The sequence below is a fragment of the Papio anubis genome, chromosome 6 (assembly GCF_008728515.1).
Source record: "Papio anubis isolate 15944 chromosome 6, Panubis1.0, whole genome shotgun sequence".
NCBI lineage: Eukaryota > Metazoa > Chordata > Mammalia > Primates > Cercopithecidae > Papio > Papio anubis.
This window is the reverse complement of record NC_044981.1, coordinates 37197703-37218631: the sequence shown is the minus strand read 5'-3', so window position 1 is coordinate 37218631 and position 20929 is coordinate 37197703. Positions and strand designations below refer to the sequence as shown.

The 20929-nt window shown below is 38.4% G+C and overlaps 1 protein-coding gene across 5 annotated transcripts in view; it reads right to left on the bottom strand.

The window, feature by feature from the left end:
* The window catches only part of DNAH8 (dynein axonemal heavy chain 8), a 319842-nt gene that overhangs the window by 181782 nt on the left and 117131 nt on the right, over positions 1 to 20929 (bottom strand). For all 5 annotated transcript variants that reach the window (XM_031667069.1, XM_031667067.1, XM_031667072.1 and 2 more), the window contains exons 32-38: positions 19911 to 19973; positions 16539 to 16639; positions 8518 to 8655; positions 8122 to 8362; positions 5259 to 5458; positions 1900 to 2053; positions 304 to 467 (exon numbers count right to left, since the gene is read on the bottom strand). In XM_031667069.1, the coding sequence (XP_031522929.1) occupies positions 304 to 467; positions 1900 to 2053; positions 5259 to 5458; positions 8122 to 8362; positions 8518 to 8655; positions 16539 to 16639; positions 19911 to 19973 (1061 nt within the window). The remainder of the gene's footprint in view (positions 1 to 303; positions 468 to 1899; positions 2054 to 5258; positions 5459 to 8121; positions 8363 to 8517; positions 8656 to 16538; positions 16640 to 19910; positions 19974 to 20929) is intronic.

The window sequence follows — 20929 nt, the reverse complement described above, 5'->3', positions numbered from 1 at the left end:
GAGCCAGCACCTTGATTTCAGACTTCTTGTTTCCACAACTATGAGAGAATGAATTTCTGTTGCTTTCAGCCAACCATCTGTGGAAATTTGTTACAGCAGCCCAAGGAAACAAATACAATGCCTTAACCACCCCCAAGTCAAAGGTGCCTTCCTCACAGAAAAGTTCAATCTACGTGAAATTTTAAGTTCCTATCCCCACTTTAACCGTCACTACCAAACCAGAAATGTAGTCAATACCAGTAAGTTTGGGATAAAACACTGTCACATACAAAATGATACATGATTTAAAAATTAAACTCTTACCCTGTGAGTGACTTCTGACATACTTCCAACTGCTCATGTAAATGAGGTAAAAGTTGTCCCATGGTTTCATCTCCAACACAGCAATTAATCACATTGGGATTCTCATGAGCTCGCTGCATTATTTTTATCCACGACTTGTCAATATTCTGAAAACGTTTTGCTTCCTGAAAACGAATCCATAGCCAGTAAAGATTAGCATTTGGATAACTGAGAAACAGCTAAGTCTTCACCTTGGAATTTTCTCTAGTTCTTCAAACCAGCCTCTATTAGTCTCAGGCTGCATAATTTAAACGGACAATTTTTTTTCATCTGAATTAATTCTGAGCGACACAAACCCGAAGTTATAAAACTGCATATTAAAATGCTACTTTATCACAATGAGGCTTATTGCTTATTTGTTTCATTGCATTTAATATGTTCTTCAAAGTACCACATGATTAATTTGCAGAGCGATCAACTTAAAGTTCCAATCCAGTGTTTCAGCACCCCAGGTGTTTTGGTTTGATGAGCAAACTGAAGAAGCATGAAAATAATTTGATCTCAGGATCCTTGGAATAATTGCAGCTCAATAGTACCCCAGGGCAGGGGAAAAAAAAAGAAAAAAGACGGTAAAGCCACAAAACAAAGTTTCATTTCCATTTTCGCAAGTGAAAATTTTCTGTTTACTATGAATGATATTAAGCTTTGCACTCAGTTGCAAAAACGCCTCTAGAAATTGGCATAATCTTTCCTCTTTTAAAAATACAGTCTTCTGATTAAAAACAAAAATGATATATTTCAGTTTAATGGTTTAAAAATGTGCCATTAGTACAAAGGAAATCAGTCATTTAAAAAAAAAAAAAAACCAACTCTTTTATCCTTGATTTTTAACCTATATAGACCCTGTTTGTAAATATAGAAGTTTAGGAAGAGCAGGCTTAGTTTTCTAAGAGCAAAGTTACCTTCATCGACTAAACCTATCAGTTATTATAGTTATTGGCATTTATTTAAAAGGCCCCAATAGAGCTGTTCTAAAGGTTTTGTTACAGCCTCCCAAGGCTGTTTTCTTGCTCCACAGTATGTTTCTGATCTGTTAGTAGTAGACTTACTAAGAATTAACAAAAGTTAATCTGTGCTTACAGAACATAGATTAATTTTAATACTACTCTCAGAGGAATATTATGAGGTTAACTCTTAGAAAAGATGAACTACCGCATTTGAATGTACCTCACATCCTCAAACAACCTCGAGATTATTCACCGTTTAAAACTATGTGGGTTTCTTCTTTCTGCTAATCAGAGGTCAGCACTTTCTAAAAAACTTTTTCTGTAAAGGGCTAGATATTAAAGATTTTAGACTTTTTGGGCCATATAATCTGAGTTATAACTACTCAAGTCTGCTGTTGTGGTGCTAAAGCAGCCACAGACAATATATAAAGGAATGGATGTGGCTGTGTTCCAATAAAACTTTATTTACAAAAACAGGCAAGTGGGCCATAGTTTGCCAAACCCTGGCATAGTTAAGCTTTGACCATACGTCTTTGCGAAGACTTTTACAGAGACATATAGACAACATACACCAAATTATTTTATCAGTAATTACAAAAGTTGTATTTACCTGAGGCAGCTGTTTGGCAATATCTCCACCTACAAAGACGGCTTCAAGATAAACCCAAAGGTTCTGTACTACAAGCCACTCTTCAATTATATCTGAGGAAGTGGACAATTTATACACCCAATTTTGGATATTTTTTTTAAATGGAGCATTGTATCTAAAAGGTAAGAACAGAAAAGATCATGTTTCAAAGAAGATTCAGAAAATTGTATGGCCTTATCGAAGTAAATTACAGAAGAAATATTACTTTGGGAATGAATGTTTTGTCCTAAAAGGGCAGTTTCTAATAGATATTATACAGCTAATAAAAATTTTTGCTTTTTATGAATAAAACTCATATAACTATAGTGATTTTACTTATTGTTATCATATGTCAGTCATAGAATAGAAGAATGGGCCTAGTTTTTGTTTGTTTGTTTGTTTTTAGAGACAGAGTCTCACTCTGTCACCTGGGCCGGAGTGCAGTGATGTGATCTCGGCTCATTGCAAGCTCCGCCTCCCAGGTTCACGCCATTCTCCTACCTCAGCCTCCCAAGTAGCTGGGACTACAGGTGCCCGCCACCACACCTGGCTAATTTTTTATATTTTTAGTAGAGACAGGGTTTCACCATGTTAACCAGGATGGTGTCGATCTCCTGACCTCATGATCCGCCCACCTTGGCCTCCCAAAGTGCTGGGATTACAAGCGTGAGCCACTGTGCCTGGTCAGAATGGGCTAGTATTATGGTGCATAGGTCCAGCAAAGGAAATGTGCTGGTCACTTCTGGGAGTAAATGGCAAACAAATAATAAGGTAGTTTCCAAAACTTCTGTGAACCAAATCCAAGTGGGGACTGCCTGTGAGAGCAACACGTAAGACACTGTTACTGGTCCGTGGAACTATTGAATCTAGGGAAAGAGAACACTATCCAGGGATTTTCCTTTTATGAATGGTCTTGAAGGTTTCATCCAGCAAGAGACAGACTATCTCTAAAGGGACAGGACAAATCAGATCCCTAAAGATCAGGAGAGGGTTAGGTATCACCAGGTTCACCTGGAGAAAGATGACCACAAAGCCAGGGTCAAGCTTGAGATCTGATGTTCACTTACAGATGTGCTCTTCCCACCCACAGACAGAGAATTACGTCAGGTACTACAACTAGTTTCTGCAGTGCTAGAGACCCAGGGTTGCTACCCCCATACAGCATGGCTCCTGTTTTTTGATCATCAGGACTTGCTGAAGTCTTTATGAGAATACAAAGGGTCCAGAAAGCTGAGCACAACAAAGGAAGACAAGAAATAGAATGGATGCCATGGAGGAAGCAATGGGAGGCTACTGAGTAAAAACCCCAACTACCTACAGTTACAGCAAGAAGCCTACTGCAGTGTGTGGCAGGGGCAAGCAGTTTCAATGTGGTGCAGTGGCATTTGCTGGTGAGTGGCACTTGTTGACTAGGATCTTCAAACTCTTCTTGATCTAGTTCAGAGTGATTTGAAGGTATTCACCTGTGGAATGGGGTTTTTTCTGGGTACGGTCCGATGCCTGAATACAACCCATAACTTCCCTGAAAGCCTATGTTACACATGAAGTTATAAATGGAGTTGTACATAAATTGTTCCAAGGAGGTAGGTAATCCAATTGCTCAGGGAGTAAGAGGCATTTTTCCCAATACTCAGTTTATACTGTTTCCCAGGCCACTGGTCGAGAGCTGAAAGGCAGTCAATATGCCAAAAACATCTTCCAAATAAAGACATGTAAACCAGCATGGCATGGACAGGCATCTAGGGAGATGAAGCAACTAGATAGGCCAAAAATGGTTCTGCACAGAAAAAAAAAAAAGTGATCCTTGATTGTGTATAACTTCTAAAGACGGAAAAGGGAGATCTGAAACAAAATCGAGCATAGCTAGTTTTTTTGGCCAGATACCTGCAATTGTACTACTTTGTGTGGTCAAACCCACCATGTCCCATGAAGTCCCATGGAATCAGGGATCCACCAGGGAAGTGTCACAATCCAGGCAACATCTACAGTCAAGTCTCACCCAAGAAGACATACAGCTTCCTTCTGAAGTCACATCAAAGTAGTCCTAGAGATCTAGCAGGTATGACTCACTACTAGGTCAGTCTGTGGTTAATTCTGGAACAGGCTTTCCAGACCTACTTGGCACTGCAAAGTTCTCTAGGAGGAGAATCTCCCAGAATGTGATGACTTCTTAGCTATCCTTATACTCTTTCTGGCAGGCCCAGAAGTTTGTAAACATTGAGTTTACTAATACACAAATAGGTATTTTACTAATCAGGTTATATCCAAGTAAGTATGAATTTAAGAAAGCCTTCAAATCCTGAATTTCTTGGCTGCAGACACTGCCCAGGTGAATCTACAGCCCTTCTTCAAGAGGTTATCATCCAGGAGGTCAGATGGCAAAATCTGCAATGAACCATAGGGAAACAGTAGCTCACGAAGTCTAGAAACTACTGAATATCCTATGGTCACCTTTGCCAGGATTCCCTGAAAGCAGAGGATGCATCCGAGGACCTTGACCTTTATAAATTCAACCAAGAACTCCCTGGACTGGCAGCTTTGTCATTACACAAATACAAGACTGCCCCTGGAGCCAGAGGTCACGCAGGATGCCACTCACTAACCAGTGATTCCAACCTGGAAAAGGGATATTAGCTATTTCTTAGGTGTGTTCAGGTGAAGAATACTTGAGAACTACTGCATAGTCAGCTAGAGGAATAGAGGTTGCTAGTGCCAAAGACCTGACAGAATATTTAATCTGACTAAGTCCTATAAGAATTTCCTAAAGCTGCACTCGAGATCATAGGTACCTTCGAGCTGGTCCGTAGTTCAATGATGAACAGGTGACCTCATTCAGACCATAATGGTCTCAGCCTCTTTTCACCATAAAAAATGAAAGTCTCTACCTAAGTGCCAAGCCCCTCATGGGTAGATTGCTCTAGTGGTAGATCGTTCTCACGGGTGGCCAGCAGGCTTTTACTGGGTCATTGGGTGAATGCTTGAACAGGATTAGCCAAGAGGTCAATGATGTCAAATCAGAGGAACAAAGGAGAGAAAAGATAAAATGAAGAGGTCATCTCAGTGGGGAGCCAAGACCTTCAGAGGACAAGCTGCCAGTTTGGGGAGGACTAATTAGGATGGGGCCCACCAGGAAAAATAGGGAAGGGGAGACGAGTACCATTAAAGAAGAGATGGAGGCCATGATTATTAGGGAAAATGGGCAGTTCATATAGGGACAGACAAGATAGAGCAATTTAGTGCAGAATCCTATCCAATGCAAGAGCTTTAAAACTGAGCTTTTACTTAGAATTTTATAACCCTAAATATCCCATTTAAACCTCTCCCCCAAATTATAAAATTACCTGTTGCTGAGTAAGGACCCTAAGACCATTAAACTATCCTCCATCAAAGTGATAATTTCTCCCGATTCGGTTCCTTTGAGCAGGAGCTCTCCTTTTCCCTTAAATGCTGCAAAACTCAGATTTTGGTTGGTCCAATTCTCAATCACCTGAGTCAGCTTGGCTTCGATATCCTTCTCCTTAATGGCAGATATGCAAATATCCTTTGAAGGAAAAGCAAAGAATATGTCATGATGTTTTCAACTACAAATTAAGTGCATCACAAAATCATAGAATTTTTTTTAGCTTGAAAGGGACCTAGAAGTCACCCAGTTCATGTAGTCATTTTACAGCCAAGAAAAGGCTTCAGATCATTGTGTTGCAACTTGACACTAAAGCCTTATGACTCGCCGACTACTAATTATTTTTCTGTACCACATACATGAAACAATGGAACTTAAATCATCATTTTTCAGATTATGTTTTCAATTGGAGCTTCTGGCTAAAATGGGGATAATCACAGCTGCCCTGTCTATCCCAGAGGTTAGCTATGAGAATCAAATGAGAACATACACAAGAGTCTTTTGAACTCTTTCAAGTAACATAGAGATATTACTATATTCCTGCCTGTTCTGGTCCTAATATGAATCTCATTTGCTTAAACATCAATTGTTTTTTTTCTTATGGGTTTTTCCATATTTTGGGGGGAATACTTAATAAGAAAGACTCATGAAAGAAAATAAAAGTAACATATTTTCCCCACAATGCCTCAACTTGTGTTCATAGTTAGAATCACAGAGATGAAAAAGAATTTAAAGGTGTGAGATGTTTCCACAAATGATCATAACACAAATTAGTGTGGAATGAATGTCCTAAGAATGATGTGAACCATGGTGATGTCTGAGGACGGAGGCCTGTGCTGAGGAGGAACGGCTTCACAGAGGAGGAGGTGAGATTCCAGCAGACGCTCTCTGGGAGGAAGAGGAAATTCTGTCCTGAAGGGAAGGCTTCCTTTAGAGGCAGTGAGTCCAGTAACAACAGGAATCTAATTTAGCTAATGCTAGGGCATGTGTGGTTGAGCAACTGGATGTATCTGGGTAGACAGTACTAAGACTCTGTTTTGTGTACCAAGAGTAATTAACAGAATCCTGGAATTACTTGAAATTGTATAATAAACCACAGCCTACGAATGGCTACATTATTAAGTATAAAAACATACTTACAAGAAGCAGATGGTCAGCAAAAGTGTTTCTAACTCTTTGTTTCTTTGTGATATTTACAAATAGGACAAAAATGCTTTGAAAGAAAAGCTTTTTGTGTACACACGTCGTCAAAAAGAGGTAGGGGAAGGCAGAAAACCCAAACCATATATTTGGGAGATTTCTGGTCACATGGTGCATTTTCTTAACTCCAAAAACATAGAATAATGGATAAAATAATTTTTTTAAAGTAAGTAAAAAAGCAAACAACCAGCCTTAAAAACAAGATAAACATCTCCATGAACCAAAAGTGGAAAAGCTATGCAGACCAGTTAGTGGAGCTGAAACACAGGCCTGAGGGCCCTGGTCACTGGGGCCAAGCCTCCGGTTCCCATGGGGTGAAGAAGAATAGAAATGATCTATAGGAGGAGCACCTGGGCTGGGGTCTAGAGCCCTCCAATCATGGAAGGAGGCTGAAAACACTGCCTCCAGCTGCCATCTAGGCAACTAGATTAAATGGAACGTGGACCTGGGGGATGGGGTGACACAAAGCCAGCCCCACAACCAGGACCTGAAACAGGTCAGTGCATGCCTGGATCATCACACCACAGCACAGGAGGGGATGGGGGATGGAGACCGCTGTTACAACCCCTGGCTCTCGGGCTCTCAACTTGGGGCTGAGGGGATGTGGGCAGTGGAGGAGGCAACCACAAGGCCACTAAACAAGGAAAACTAAGACATGAACGGACACAGACAATTTTAACACGTTATATAAGCCAGACTTTTTGAAATCCTGCCATTCAAAATGAGTCCTCCCAGCCACCCCAATAAAAATGACAAAATCCATGAAAAAATCTAAGGCTCAGAGGATAGCCAACATAAAAAGCAACCACAGCAAAAATTCAGTCCAGGTGAAATTAATCTTAAAGAAGAATCTGAAAACATCTTTATATTTAATTTACAGTTGTTGAAGTGTAGGTAAAGATAGTATAGATAAAATAATATTGGCCACGAGTTGATAAATGTTAGAGTAAGGAGAGCTTTACTTTTGTAGGTGTTTGAAATTTTCTCTAATGAAAACTGTTTAAATAATTATGTTTAAAATGTTCAAAGAGATAAGCGAAGACATCTATAAATCTATAGATTTGAAACCTACAGATCTGGAAATATATATAGATTTAAGACTCTGTGGATCTAAGAATCTACAAAAAGGACAGAAAAATTTTAATGCAAAAATGAAAAAAAAATGGTGGCCACAAAAAAGAACCAATTAAAAATCTTGGAAAGGAAAAATGTAATAATAGAAAATTCTAAAAACTTAATAGACTGAACAAGAAAAAGCATAAAATTAGAAATTTGGAAAATAGTTCAGAGGGATTCACCAAGAACACAATACATAAATAAACAAATATTTTTTAAGTGGAAGTGCATTCTGGGGACAAGGAAGATGTATTGAAGGGCTCCAAAACAAATGTATTTCAAATAATGTATTTCAAATAATCGTATAATCTCGTTGAGTAACAAGATTATCTCATAAAAGTCAAGAACGTTCAGGATCATTCCAAATTTTGAGGGTGCATTACAGAGGGCAATTAGTCCAACCTCTCATAAAATATCTACAACTCTCAGAAAAGAAAAAAGGGACATTCTCTAATGGATCATTGATAAGAACGTATACACTTACGTACCTCAATATCATCCTTATTTTTAAGGAGTGGTGCTTCCATGATATTTCTAAGGCAAAAAGAATCAGATTCCACATCAAATGGGGTTCCAGTTAATTCGGAGATTCTATCCCAGTGCCTCTGTTTCATGGCCTTATTGGTCATCATTTCCAGTAGAGGACATGACTCACTGAAATCATCAATTCTCTTTCTGAGATCCAAAAAAGCTTGCCAGTCTTTAAGTCCTTTTGGAAGTTTACGACATCTTTCAGAAAGAAAGAGAAAAAAAATGCCACCTTCACATTTATTTGAAGAAGGTTTTATGTATATACAGTAGTATATTAGGGAATAAATTAGCTTCTGAAATACCTATAGGATCCTAAGAAGATAGGCATTATAAAAAATTCCATTGAGACTCACCTGTTTTGAAATTCCAGCAGTTCTGCATTAATTTTTTCAATATCTACATCTCCCCAAAGTATTTCATAATAACCACTAATACTGCTCATTACAGTGTCATACAATCCATACAGCTTCTGCAGCAAGTTGAGTTCTTTTCTGGGAAACAAAGTAATTAAGTTATCTCATCATGTATAGTATTTAATAAATTCTATTATTGGAAAGGCAGAGTTCATCCAATCAAATATTTCATACATTGTGTGCATGGTGTCTTATAGATACCAAATGCATACAACTATATCCGTTTTCAATACAAGGACTTTGTTAAAGATCTGTTATTAAGGTCAAGTTTACAGCTCCCAAATATTCCAGATCATACTATAACTTGACATTAGCAAACGGTTCATTTTGTAAAGAAAAAACCTTGCTATTTTTTAATGAGAAACTTACTACACCAATCATTGCAAACAATTGACCAAAACTTAATGATAAGGTCATAGCTGTGGCTAAGGTTTCATTTGACTTTTTTTCTTTCAAATACAAGCTGGATTTTATGAGAACGTTTCCCTCGACTAAGTCCTGGTCTGCCTTTAAGACTGAGCTTAAACATCCCATTCCTACCAGAAGTTTTCCCTCATGTGGCCAGTTGTGGTGGCATGTGACTGTAGTCCCAGCTACTTGGGAGGGTGATGTGAAAGGACTGCTTGAGCCCAGGAGTTCAAGGCTGCAGTGAACTATGATTGCACCACTGCACTCCAGCCTGAGCAACAGAACAAGACCCTATCCAAAACAAACAAACAACAAAATCCCACATGTGCCTAGATGAAGTTTCCGTATTTAAAACAAGAATAAAAGGTCCGAGTAAAGGAAAATTCTTAAATGTGTAAAACACCAAATTGACCACTTAACAGAATTTGTGGATTCTCCCAGAAATTCCTCAGCCCTTAGTATACCATAAGGTTCTACTGGATTCAATTTTAGTTTTCAAGTTTATTCATAAGGATTGACATTCACAACTTTTATTCTTCATTAGAGATACTTCAAAAACCAAATATAAATTTTTTAATGAGGTAAAGTCATTCTATTATTTTATTTTATTTTTGAGAGAGAATCTCGCTCCGTTGCCCAGGCTGGAGTGCAGTGGCACGATCTCGGCTCACCGTGATCTCTACCTCCTGAGTTCAAGCGATTCTCCTGCCTCAGCCTCCCGAGTAGCTGAGATTACAGGCAGGTGCCACCACACCCAGCTAATTTTTGTATTTTTAGTAGGGACAGGGTTTCGTGATGTTAGCCAGGCTGGTCTTGAACTCCTGATCTCAGGTGATCCACCTGCCTCAGCCTCCCTAAGTGCTGGGATTACAAGCATGAGCCACCGTGCTCAGCCCATTCTATCTTGTAATTACCATGTAGGTGTAGAAGATCCTTTTACAAATTGAAAACACATTCTGCAATCTTAGTTGTCTTATTTTTCCAATTCTTGATTCATTTTTCATCATTCTTAGAATATTTCATTATTACTTATTATTATTCTCAACTATGCTAAAAATAACTTAAAAAAATAAGAAAAAAGAATGATGACATTGCCTAAAGGGTAATTCAATAGCGAAAAAAAAGTGACTATTGTATCATCCTCCAGGCTTCTTATTGTGTTACATAAAGTATTGCAAAATCTTTCAAAAAAGTATATAAGAAGAATGCCAGAGACACTATTTTTGTAGTCTTTTGATTTTTGCTTGTTTAGCTTTTATTTAATACAGTTAAGAATTCAGAATTTTTCATTTTCTACCTAAAAGGGCAAAGAAAAGAAAATTGACAAAGAAATGTGTTTTCCAAGTATTAAACAGAAAAGAGACAGCAGCATTCCCTTTTGATGGTGAAATTGATTAATATGTGAAATCTCAATCTATGTCTTCAGATGATGATAACCTAGATGAATTTTATAAAATCCAGTAATTTATAAGTAAACAATATATTTCTGTAGACTTCAATAGAAGTAAGGGCCTTATCATGCAATATTTTGTAACAAGAACCTAGACTATCCCATTTTGTGAAAAAGACAAGTCATAGTGTTCCTTCGTTATTTATGATATTTACTTAAGTTTTATTTGATACATTTCATAAGTGGACAAAAGTTGAAGTGAGATGTGTATTCAAGGAAATGGATGATTTAGAAATTTAAAATTTCTTGGAATTGATCATTCAAATCTAAAAGTAAAGTCTTCTGTATTTATGAAGCAAAACAGATGACAGTCTTCTCTTAAAAAAAAGGTGACTGAGTTTTCAACTGTTTTGAATCTTGACAATGCAAGTGCAAGAAAAATCAGAAGTATTGATAAGCCACAGATTCACTGGAGATGATTTAAAATATGAAATCCATATTTACAACATGGATATGCTCCAGGTTCACACATGACAGCTAATGAGGAGTTAGTCTCATACAATGCTGGTCCCCATTTTGTATACATACATCTTCAAATCAGAATATTACAGAATAAAAGTTTGAGTTTACTCTGCTTAAATTCTTATTAAATCTTCTAATAAAAGTGCTTCTCCACCAGACATGGTGACTCACGCCTGTAATCCCAGCACTTTGGGAGGCCAAGGCAGGTGGATCACCTGAGGTCAGGAGTTTGAGACCAGCCTGACCAACACGATGAAACCCCGTCTCTCAGAAAGTTAACAAGGATATCCAGGAATTGAACTCATCTCTGCAGCAAGCAGACCTAATAGACATCTATAGAACTCTCCACCCCAAATCAACAGAATATACATTCTTCTCAGCACCACATTGTACTTACTCCAAAATTGACCACGTAATTGGAAGTAAAGCACTCCTCAGCAAATGTACAAGAACAGAAATTATAACAAACTGTCTCTCAGACCACAGTGCAATCAAACTAGAACTCAGGACTAAGAAACTCAATCAAAACCGCCTCAACTACATGGAAACTGAAACAACCTGTCTCTGAATGACTACTGGGTACATAAATCTAAATGAAGGCAGAAATAAACATGTTCTTTGGAAACCAATGAGAACAAAGATACAAATACCAGAATTGGGACACATTTAAAGCTAAGTGTGTAGAGGGGAATTATAGCACTAAATGCCCACAAGAGAAAGCAGGAAAGATCTAAAACTGGACACTCTAACATCGCAATTAAAAAAGAACTGAGAAGCAAGAAAGCAAACACATTCGAAAGCTAGCAGAAGGCAAGAAATAACTAAGATCAGAGCAGAACTGGATGAGATAGACACACAAAACCCTCCAAAAAAATCAATGAACTAGGAGTTCGTTGAAAAGATCAACAAAAATTGACAGACCACTAGCAAGACTACTAATAAAGAAGAAAAGAGAGAAGAATCAAATCTATCTAATTAAAAATGATAAAGGGATATCACCACCCATCCCACAGAAATACAAACCACCATCAGAGAATACTATAAACACCTCCACGCAAATAAATTGGAAAATCAGAAGAAATGGATAATTTCCTGACACTTACACTTTTCCTAGACAAACCAGGAAGAAGTTGGAATCCTGAATAGACTAATAGCAGGCTCTGGAAATTGAGGCAATAATTACTAGCTCTACCAAATCCAAAAAAAAAGTCCAGGACCAGATGGATTCTGTTGTGCTGAATTCTACCAGAGGCAAGGAGGAGTTGGTACCATTCCTTCTGAAACTATTCCAATCAATAGAAAAGAGGGAATCCTCCTTAACTCATTTTAGGAGGCCAACATCATCCTGATACCAAAAAAGCCTGGCAGAGACACAACAAAAAGAGAATTTTAGACCAATATCCCTGATGAACATCGTATGCAAAATCCTCACACAAAATACTGGCAAACCGGATTCAGCAACACATCAAAGTTTATCACCATGATCATACCATCCCTGATGCAAGGCTGGTTCAAATACTCCGTGAAATCAATAAACATAATCCAGTATAAACAGAACCAAAGACAAGAACCATGATTATCTCATTAGATGCAGAAAAAGGCTTTTGACAAAATTCAACAGCCCTTCATGCTAAAAATTTCACAAACGGTATTGATGGAACGCACCTCAAAAATAATAAGAGCCATTTATGACAAACCCACAGCCAATATCATAACTGAATGGGCAAAACTGAAAAATTCCTTTGGAAAAGTGGCACACATTAGATGCCCTCAACACCACTCCTATTCAGTGTTGGAAGTTCTGGCTAGGCAATTAGGCAAGAGAAAGAAATCAAGGGTATTCAGTTAGGAAAAGAAGAAGTCAAACTGTCCCCTGCAGACTCCATATGATTGCATATTTAGAAACCCCATTGTCTCAGCTCAAAATCTCCTTTAAGCTGATAAGCAACTTCAGCAAAGTCTCGGATACAAAATTAATGTGCAAAAATCACAAGCATTCTTATACACCCAGTAACAGACAAACACAGAGCCAAATCATGAATGAACTTCCATTCACAATTGCTTCAAAGAGAATAAAGGCTCAGGAATCCAACTTGCTGGATGTAAAGGACCTCTATGAGAACTACAAACCATCACCAGTAAATAAAAGACACACAAACAAATGGAAGAACATACCATGCCTGGATAGGAAGAATCAATATCGTGAAAATGGCCATACTGCCCAAGGTAATTATAGATTCAATGCCATCCCCATCAAGCTACCAATGAGTTTCTTCACAGAATTAAAAAACTGCTTAAAGTTCCTCATATGGAACCAAAAAGAGCCCGCGATCTCCAAGACAATCCTAAGTCAAAGAACAAAGCTGGAGGCATCAATGCCACCTGACTTCCTAAACTATACCAAGGCTACAGTAAATCCAAACAGCATGGTACTGGTACCAAAACAGAGATATAGACCAATGGAACAGAACAGAGTCCCTGCACACACATCTACAGCCATCTGATCTTTGACAAACCTGAGAGAAAACAAGAAATGGGAAAGGATTCCTCATTTAATAAATGGTGCTGGGAAATTGGCTAGCCATAAGTAGAAAGCTGAACTGGATCCTTTTCCCTACTCCTTATAATGAAAATTAATTCAAGATGGATTAGAGACTTAAATGTTAGACCTAATACCATAAAAATCCTAGAGGAAAACCTAGGTAGTGCCATTCAGACATAGGCATGGGCAAAGACTCCCATGTCTAAAACACCAAAAGCAAACAGCAAAAAGCCAAAACTGACAAATGGGATCTCTGCTTAAACCAAAGAGAGCTTCTTGCACAGCAAAGAAACTACCATCAGAGTGAACAGGCAAACTGTGGGAGAAAAATTTTGCAATCTACTCATCTGACAAAGGGCTAATATCCAGAACCTACAAAGAACTCAAAAACAAATTTACAAGAAAAAAACAAACAACCCCATCAAAGTGGCAAAGGATATGAACAGACATTTCAAAAGAAGACATTCATACAGCCAACAGACACATGAAAAATGCTCATCATCACTGGCCATCAGAGAAATGCAAATCAAAACCACAATGAGATACCATCTCACACCAGTTAGAATGGCTTATCATTAAAAGTCAGGAAACAACAGGTGCTGAGAGGATGTGGAGAAATAGGAACGCTTTTACACTGTTGGTGGGATTGTAAACTAGTTCAACCATTATGGAAAACAGCATGGCGATTCCTCAAGGATCTAGAACTAGATGTACCATATGACCCAGCCATCCCATTACTGGGTATATATCCAGCGATTATAAATTGCTATAAAGACACATGCACACGTGAGCGTTTACAGCACTATTCACAATAGCAAAGACTTGGAATCAACCTAAATGTCCATGAGTGACAGACTGGATTAAGAAAATGCGGCACATATACACCATGGAATACTATGCAGCCATAAAAGGATGAGTTTGTGTCCTTTGTAGGGACATGGATGCAGCTGGAAACCATCATTCTTAGCAAACTATCACAAGAACAGAAAACTAAACACCGTGATGTTCTCACCATAGGTGGGAACTGAACAATGAGATAGATCACTTGGACTCAGGAAGGGGAACATCACACACCGGGCCTATCATGGAGGGGAGGGATTGCATTGGGAGTTATACCTGATGTAAAAATGACTTATTGATGGGTGCTGACGAAGTTGATGGGTGCAGACAATCAACATGGCACAAGTATACACATATGTAACAAACCTAAATGCTATGCACATGTACCCTAGAACTTTAAAGTATACAATAATAATAAATAAATTAAAAAAAAAAAAAAAAGAAACCCCGTCTCTACTAAAAATATAAAATTAACCGGGTATGGTGGCACATGCCTGTAATCCCAGCTACCTGGGAGGCTGAGGCAGGTGAATCGCTTGAATCCAGGAGGTGGAGGTTGCAATGAGTCGAGATCACACCATTGCACTCCAGCCTGGGCAACAAGAGTGAAACTCCATCTCAAAAATAAAAATTTAAAAAAGTGCTTCTTGGCTGGGTGTGGGGGCTTACACCCGAAATCCCAACACATTGGGAGGCCAAGGTGGGAAGATCACTTGAGCCCCAAAGTTCAAGACCAGCCTGGGCAACATAAGGAGGCTCCTGTCTGTATAAAAATGTTTTAAAAATTAGGCGGGCCCAGTGGCACACGCCTGTAATCCCCGCTACCTGGGAGGCTGAGGCAGGAGGATCACTTGAACTCCAGAAGTTGAGTGATTCCACCACTTCACTCCAGTACTAGCAACAGAGTGAGATCTTGTCTCAAAAAAAAAAAAAAAAAAAAAAAACAGCTTCAAAGCTTTTCTCACCATTCTCACCATTGTGTAAATTATTCACAAAATTTAAAATATCAAAATGAAAATGGTCCGTTGGTCCAGATGGTAAATGGTGATGATGATTTCTCCTGCTAGCCTGAGGGTGAACGCATTGGATCTGAGGTTGAGTGCGCATCACAATCACCTGGAGTGTGTAAAATGCAGATTTCCTAGGACCCAATCCCAGAGGTTCCAATTCAGTAAATTAGAAATGAGGGCCAGACATCTGCAATTCTAACACAATTGGCTAATGGATTACATTTGGAGAGTAACTGTTTTAGAAAGAGAATACAAACCACCTACCCTAAATGGCTGAAGCATTCATTTCTCTTTAGAAAATTTCATGTCTATTTTCATGAAATTTTCATGCTGTGGCTTGAAGGCAGTCAGCATAAAGGTATTTTCTAAAGCCAAGACTCTAATGAGCTAATACTATCACTGTATTAATGTTGCTTTTAAGGAAAGTTATATTTCAAATTCTTTGAGAATATTCTAAAATTCGATTGAAATACACTTGTTTATATGTGATTTATAATCAGTTAGCTTATTTGGCCTTCAATCTCACTAAATTCTATGTCTACTCAATGGGGAAGAGCATTTTACCATAAATGGAATAAGAAGGCGAGGGGAGCCAGCACGGTGGCTCACACCTGTAATCCCAGCACTTTGGGAGGTCGAGGTGGGTGGATCATGAGGTCAGGAGATGGAGACCAATCGGGCTAACACGGTGAAACCCCGTCTCTACTAAAAATACAAAAAAACTAGCCAGGCATGGTGGTGGTCACCTGTAATCCCAGCTACTCGGAAGGCCGAGGCAGGAGAATGGCATGAACCCAGGAGGCAGAGCTTGCAGTGTGCCGAGATCGCGGCACTGCACTCCAGCCTGGGCGACAAAGCAAGACTCCGTCTCAAAAAAAAAAAAAAAGAAGGCAAGGGGAGCCAGGAGGGTTATTCCTCTAAATAAACAAAAGTTACTCAAAATTGCAGTGCTTCTGCATAATCACTGACACTATGCAAAAACAGTCAAAGAAAAAGTAAAGCATAGGCTAAATATAGACCATGCATGCTCAAAATTTTAGCAACATATTTTCCATTCCCCTAGAACGTTTCTTTTGTATAGGGGACCGTGTGTCCGATTTGTCAGGAATAGCTGGAATAAGGAGAATATTCAGTTGTGCTCCAAGCTGTGGTGTCCTCTGCATAATAAAGGATTTAATGGTGACATGATTCTTCTAATAGATAGTATTTAATTATCTGCATGTAATACTTGCTTATTTTCTAAACTCACCTGGTTTTTTGTAAAACCTCATAGTCAGTCACAGGCAATCCAAAAAGTTGTTCACCAGATGAATACGTAACAAATTTCCTCCACAGATCATCAAAATTGGCCTGTAACAAAGGTTTTTAAATTGTACTAAAATATAATTAATTCAGTAGAATTAAAGTAGAATTTATTATCATTGGGATAAAAGCTAGGTTGAGGCTCATTAAGTAATATCTATAAAATAAGGATTTGTGAAGCAAATTTATACTGATACCAAGCTATCAGAGGAAAAGGTAAACACTTAGGAAAGTTAGCTTTCAAGCATTCTAAAAGCACTCGTTTTATATAAAATTATTTCTTCTTCTCCAGAAGGCCTACATTTCGAGTTCCCATAAGTACATCTAAAAGTAATAAAGCTGCATTTTTAAAACTCTACAATTCTGGATTTTTCAGTAATTTAGACTGGCCATCTCTATCCTACCGGGTTCAAATGAGCAAAGTGTTAGTATAATCCATTCAGTCCTGTTTTCTCTACATGCAATGAAGAGTCTATTAAAAAGAAGATTCAATTTTAATGCCATTTGAAATAATTCTAACCTCTTAAATCAGCAAAGTTAATGCACATGTCTTTTAATTTTTCCTTTTGAATTGGAATTTGAATATCCTATATTTGAGATGCTAAATATTAGCAATGTTCAAAGCACAAATGCCAACAGAAGTAACCCATCTGTGAGGACATATGAGCACTCTGTGTAAGTGGCACAGCATATTCCCGAAAACCCTAAATTCCCAGCCCTGGAGAATATCCAGCATCAGACCTCACAAGGCTTAGACAAAAATACAGGTCTGACAGATAATGTTAGTATATTTTACAGGACCCAGATCGGGAAGACACGAAGATACGGGGGGAACTCGAATGAACTCTTAGTTCCTAGAGGGCAAGGGCCATATTTTGTACTTTGTATATTCCTTGGTGTTTGGCATGGTGGTTACTTCATAAATGTGCTGAAGAGTCCATGGAACTATGTGAACACTAACGAAGGATAAACAATAACATCAAAGTTAGAATGCATTAAAATAGTGGTGTTTAAAAACTTATCAATGTGTAAAGACTATTGATGGATGCCAATCACTCACCTTTTCTTTCAGGTTCCAAGAAACATAAAAAGACCCACAGCATCAGCTGAACAGGAATAAAGTATCAGCTTTGTCAACAGGCCAGCAGGGTGCCCAGGAACTCCCCAAAACACGTATAAATTTGCATGAGAGAGCACCATCAGGATCCAGGGCCCAATATAAGGTACCTCTACCTCCGCAGATCCAGACTTTGGCACCTGCTTTTTTTTTAGGGAGTTGGAGTACACCTCATTTTGAAAAGGGTTGTGCCTGCAAATCTGACCTCAAGTCACATATCCTGCGAGGTGCACGGCAAACAGCCTGTTTGGCTCACACCCCGAGGCACAGGCAGAACGGAAGGTACAGAAAGGCAAAAGATGTGCCCTACGTTGTCTTTTTTTTGGAGATGGTTTTTGTTGTTGTTGTTGTTTTACTTCGTTTTGTTCGTTTTTGGTTTTTGTTTTTTTGAGATGGAGTCTTGCTCTGTCGCCCAGGCTGGAGTACAGTGGTGCTATCTCAGCTCACTGCAACCTCCATCTCCCAGGTTCAAGCAATTCTCCTGCCTCAGCCTTCTGAGTAGGCTGGGATTACAGGCACATGCCACAATGCCCAGCTACATTAGCAACCCCTGGGTAAAATCTTGGCACATAATGTCCCAGTTGCTGACCAATTAATTGGTTTACATCGCATGCCTTAAATTTCCTCTGCAAATTTGAAAATAAGGTCATCTGCTCAAACAAGCCTCAAAGCTACTCTTCCTACCACATTCCCTCCTTCGATACACAGTTCTACCTTCGTCTATATGCCCAAGTTGGAAAGCTTTAACTTTTTCCCTCAAATCAGGTTTCAAGTCTGTCAATTCTGCTTCATTAAGAAACTCGTGATCCATCCAACTTTCTTCATTCTACAGGTGTCACTTGCTTGGTCTCAATCATTACAACGTCTTGCTTGTGCTACCAAAACTGCTCTCAGTTTCATCTTCCTCTCTCCAAACCAGTCTCCACATTAGTACCACTAAAAATCTTTTAAAAACACAACTATTTTAAAAATTCAAGTATGATCGTATCACTCCCCGCTTAGAACCCTCCAACCCTCAAGATAGAATTCAGACTCCTTGTTATTGCCTACCGGGCCCTCCACTCGTGCTCGCTGCCCACTCTGTCACCTCGTTCCTCATCACTATCCTCTTTAGTACTGCATCCCAAAGGTGTACTACCTACCCTACACTCCTTACATCTCCCCATATCGCCCTACTAGTTTCCTCTCTGCCAGGCCTTTGTATGAGCTGCAAATTCTGCCTAACTTTCTTTTTCCCCTCCTTCTTCCCCTGGCTAACTCTAATTAGTCCTTCAAGATGCAGCCTAGATTCTTCCTCTTTCAGGAAGCCTTCTCCATCTGCCCCAACAGCCCATCTGTTTCCATTACAACGGTTTCCGTTACACAATTTCACATACCTAGGTCACAGCTCTCATCGCACTTGCAATTATCTCTCTAGCTTGCTGTCTCTCTATCAGATTTTAGCAGCTTAGAGGTAAGAACTACTTCTTAATCAAATTTCTCCTGAGCAAGTCACATAGTAGGCATCTGATCTTTTTTTTTTTATTACTAAGAATGCAGATGGGAAAGGGGACATGAAAAGAAAGTAACCACACTATTCAGCCACTGTGGGAAACAGGAAAAAGAGCAGGAGCAAAGAACAGAATTGCTTGATGCTCCTGAGGAGCAAGTTCACATAAGAATCCATGAATTTTCAAAGTATTAATCCATGTGAATGTGTGAACTTTCTCTAGATGCGCTCAGCAATCTGAGTGTAGAAAAAGATGGTGAATGGTTGGCCTGATCCAATGAGTACTGTACAGGCAGAGGAGATAGGACAAAGAAGTGGGGAAATTTAAAGAGATGGATGCAAAAGGAAGACAAAATAATGAATACAGAGGGAAAACATTCGCCAATATTTAAAATATTATTTTGATAAATTTTACTATACTATGATTTGTTATTACTTTACATATCAAATGAAATGCTTAGAACTAAAATAAGTTATATACTTAAGTTGAAAATCAGTCTTATTCTCTAAAAATACAGAGAGCTATTCTGTAGAGAGGAGCATGGAAAGAGACAGAGGAGTCAATTGCATCATTTAGCAGATTAGAATACAATTAAGGCTTGATGTACTTGAAACACAAACTTTTCCATTATAAAGTAAAACCTACATCTTTCCCTAAAATCATTTTTTTTTAATTACACATTGTCAATGTAACAAAAAAAATGTAGTTTCACCTGAAATATCTGTAGCCTGTTGCTAGCTTCTTGGGGTGGTATATTTGGAACCATGGGTCCTTCCTGTAAGGAAGAATAGAACCTCCATTTTCATTCTTAATCATACGTATTTGTCAGTTTATTGGGTTTATCTATTATTTCCATTTAAATAAACAAGCATTATTTTTAATTTAAATGATTTAATTGTGGCCTGTACTTGAAGATTTTATTTATTTCTAACAGCTTTATTGAGATGGAATTCACATACTATACAATTCATTCATTTAAAGTGTACAAGTCAATGAATTTTAGTACATTCACAGCGTTGTGCAACCATGACCACAGTCATTTAGAACATTTTCATCACTCCATCTTCTGTTCATTTTTAAAGGACCTTGACACAGCTAATGAAAAATGTGACAAAATTACATTCTGTATGGAGTGTGTACCCCAAGGGCTCTGCCCAATTTCATTTCTGATTACAAATGATGATGCTGTGTTTCTGTATTAGAATAACTGATACAGAGTTCTGAGAACAGCCTCTTTTTACTAATTGTTCAGCCCAATATGGAAATAGGGACTCACGTAAGTTGAATATTTGGAAGAAGCAGAAAGCAGTGTCTGGTGGCTATGAACCAGAACACGGTTGCAAAATAATCCCCAAAAACAGTTCCCAAAATAAGTAAAGGCATAAAATAATTTACTCTATAGCAACAAATTAAAATAACAGGGGCTACTTCCAATGGAAAAATGAAGGCTATTAAGTATATTAACATGGTCAATCATGATACGATGGATATACTAAATAATAGACTAGATTCCCAATATGATAGTGTTTAAAAAATAAACTGAGGCACAATAATTTTTTTAAGTTTATCTGAGCACACAGCTATTCATCAGTTGGGAAACTCCCAACTAGACTTGGTTCAGGGTCTCCACTGCAGAAGGCTTTTACAGAGTGAGCACAGAAGTAATACAAAGAAAACATTTTATTGGTTTCACTTATAAAATTGTCTTCTTTGGTCTATCCTGCTGGAAAG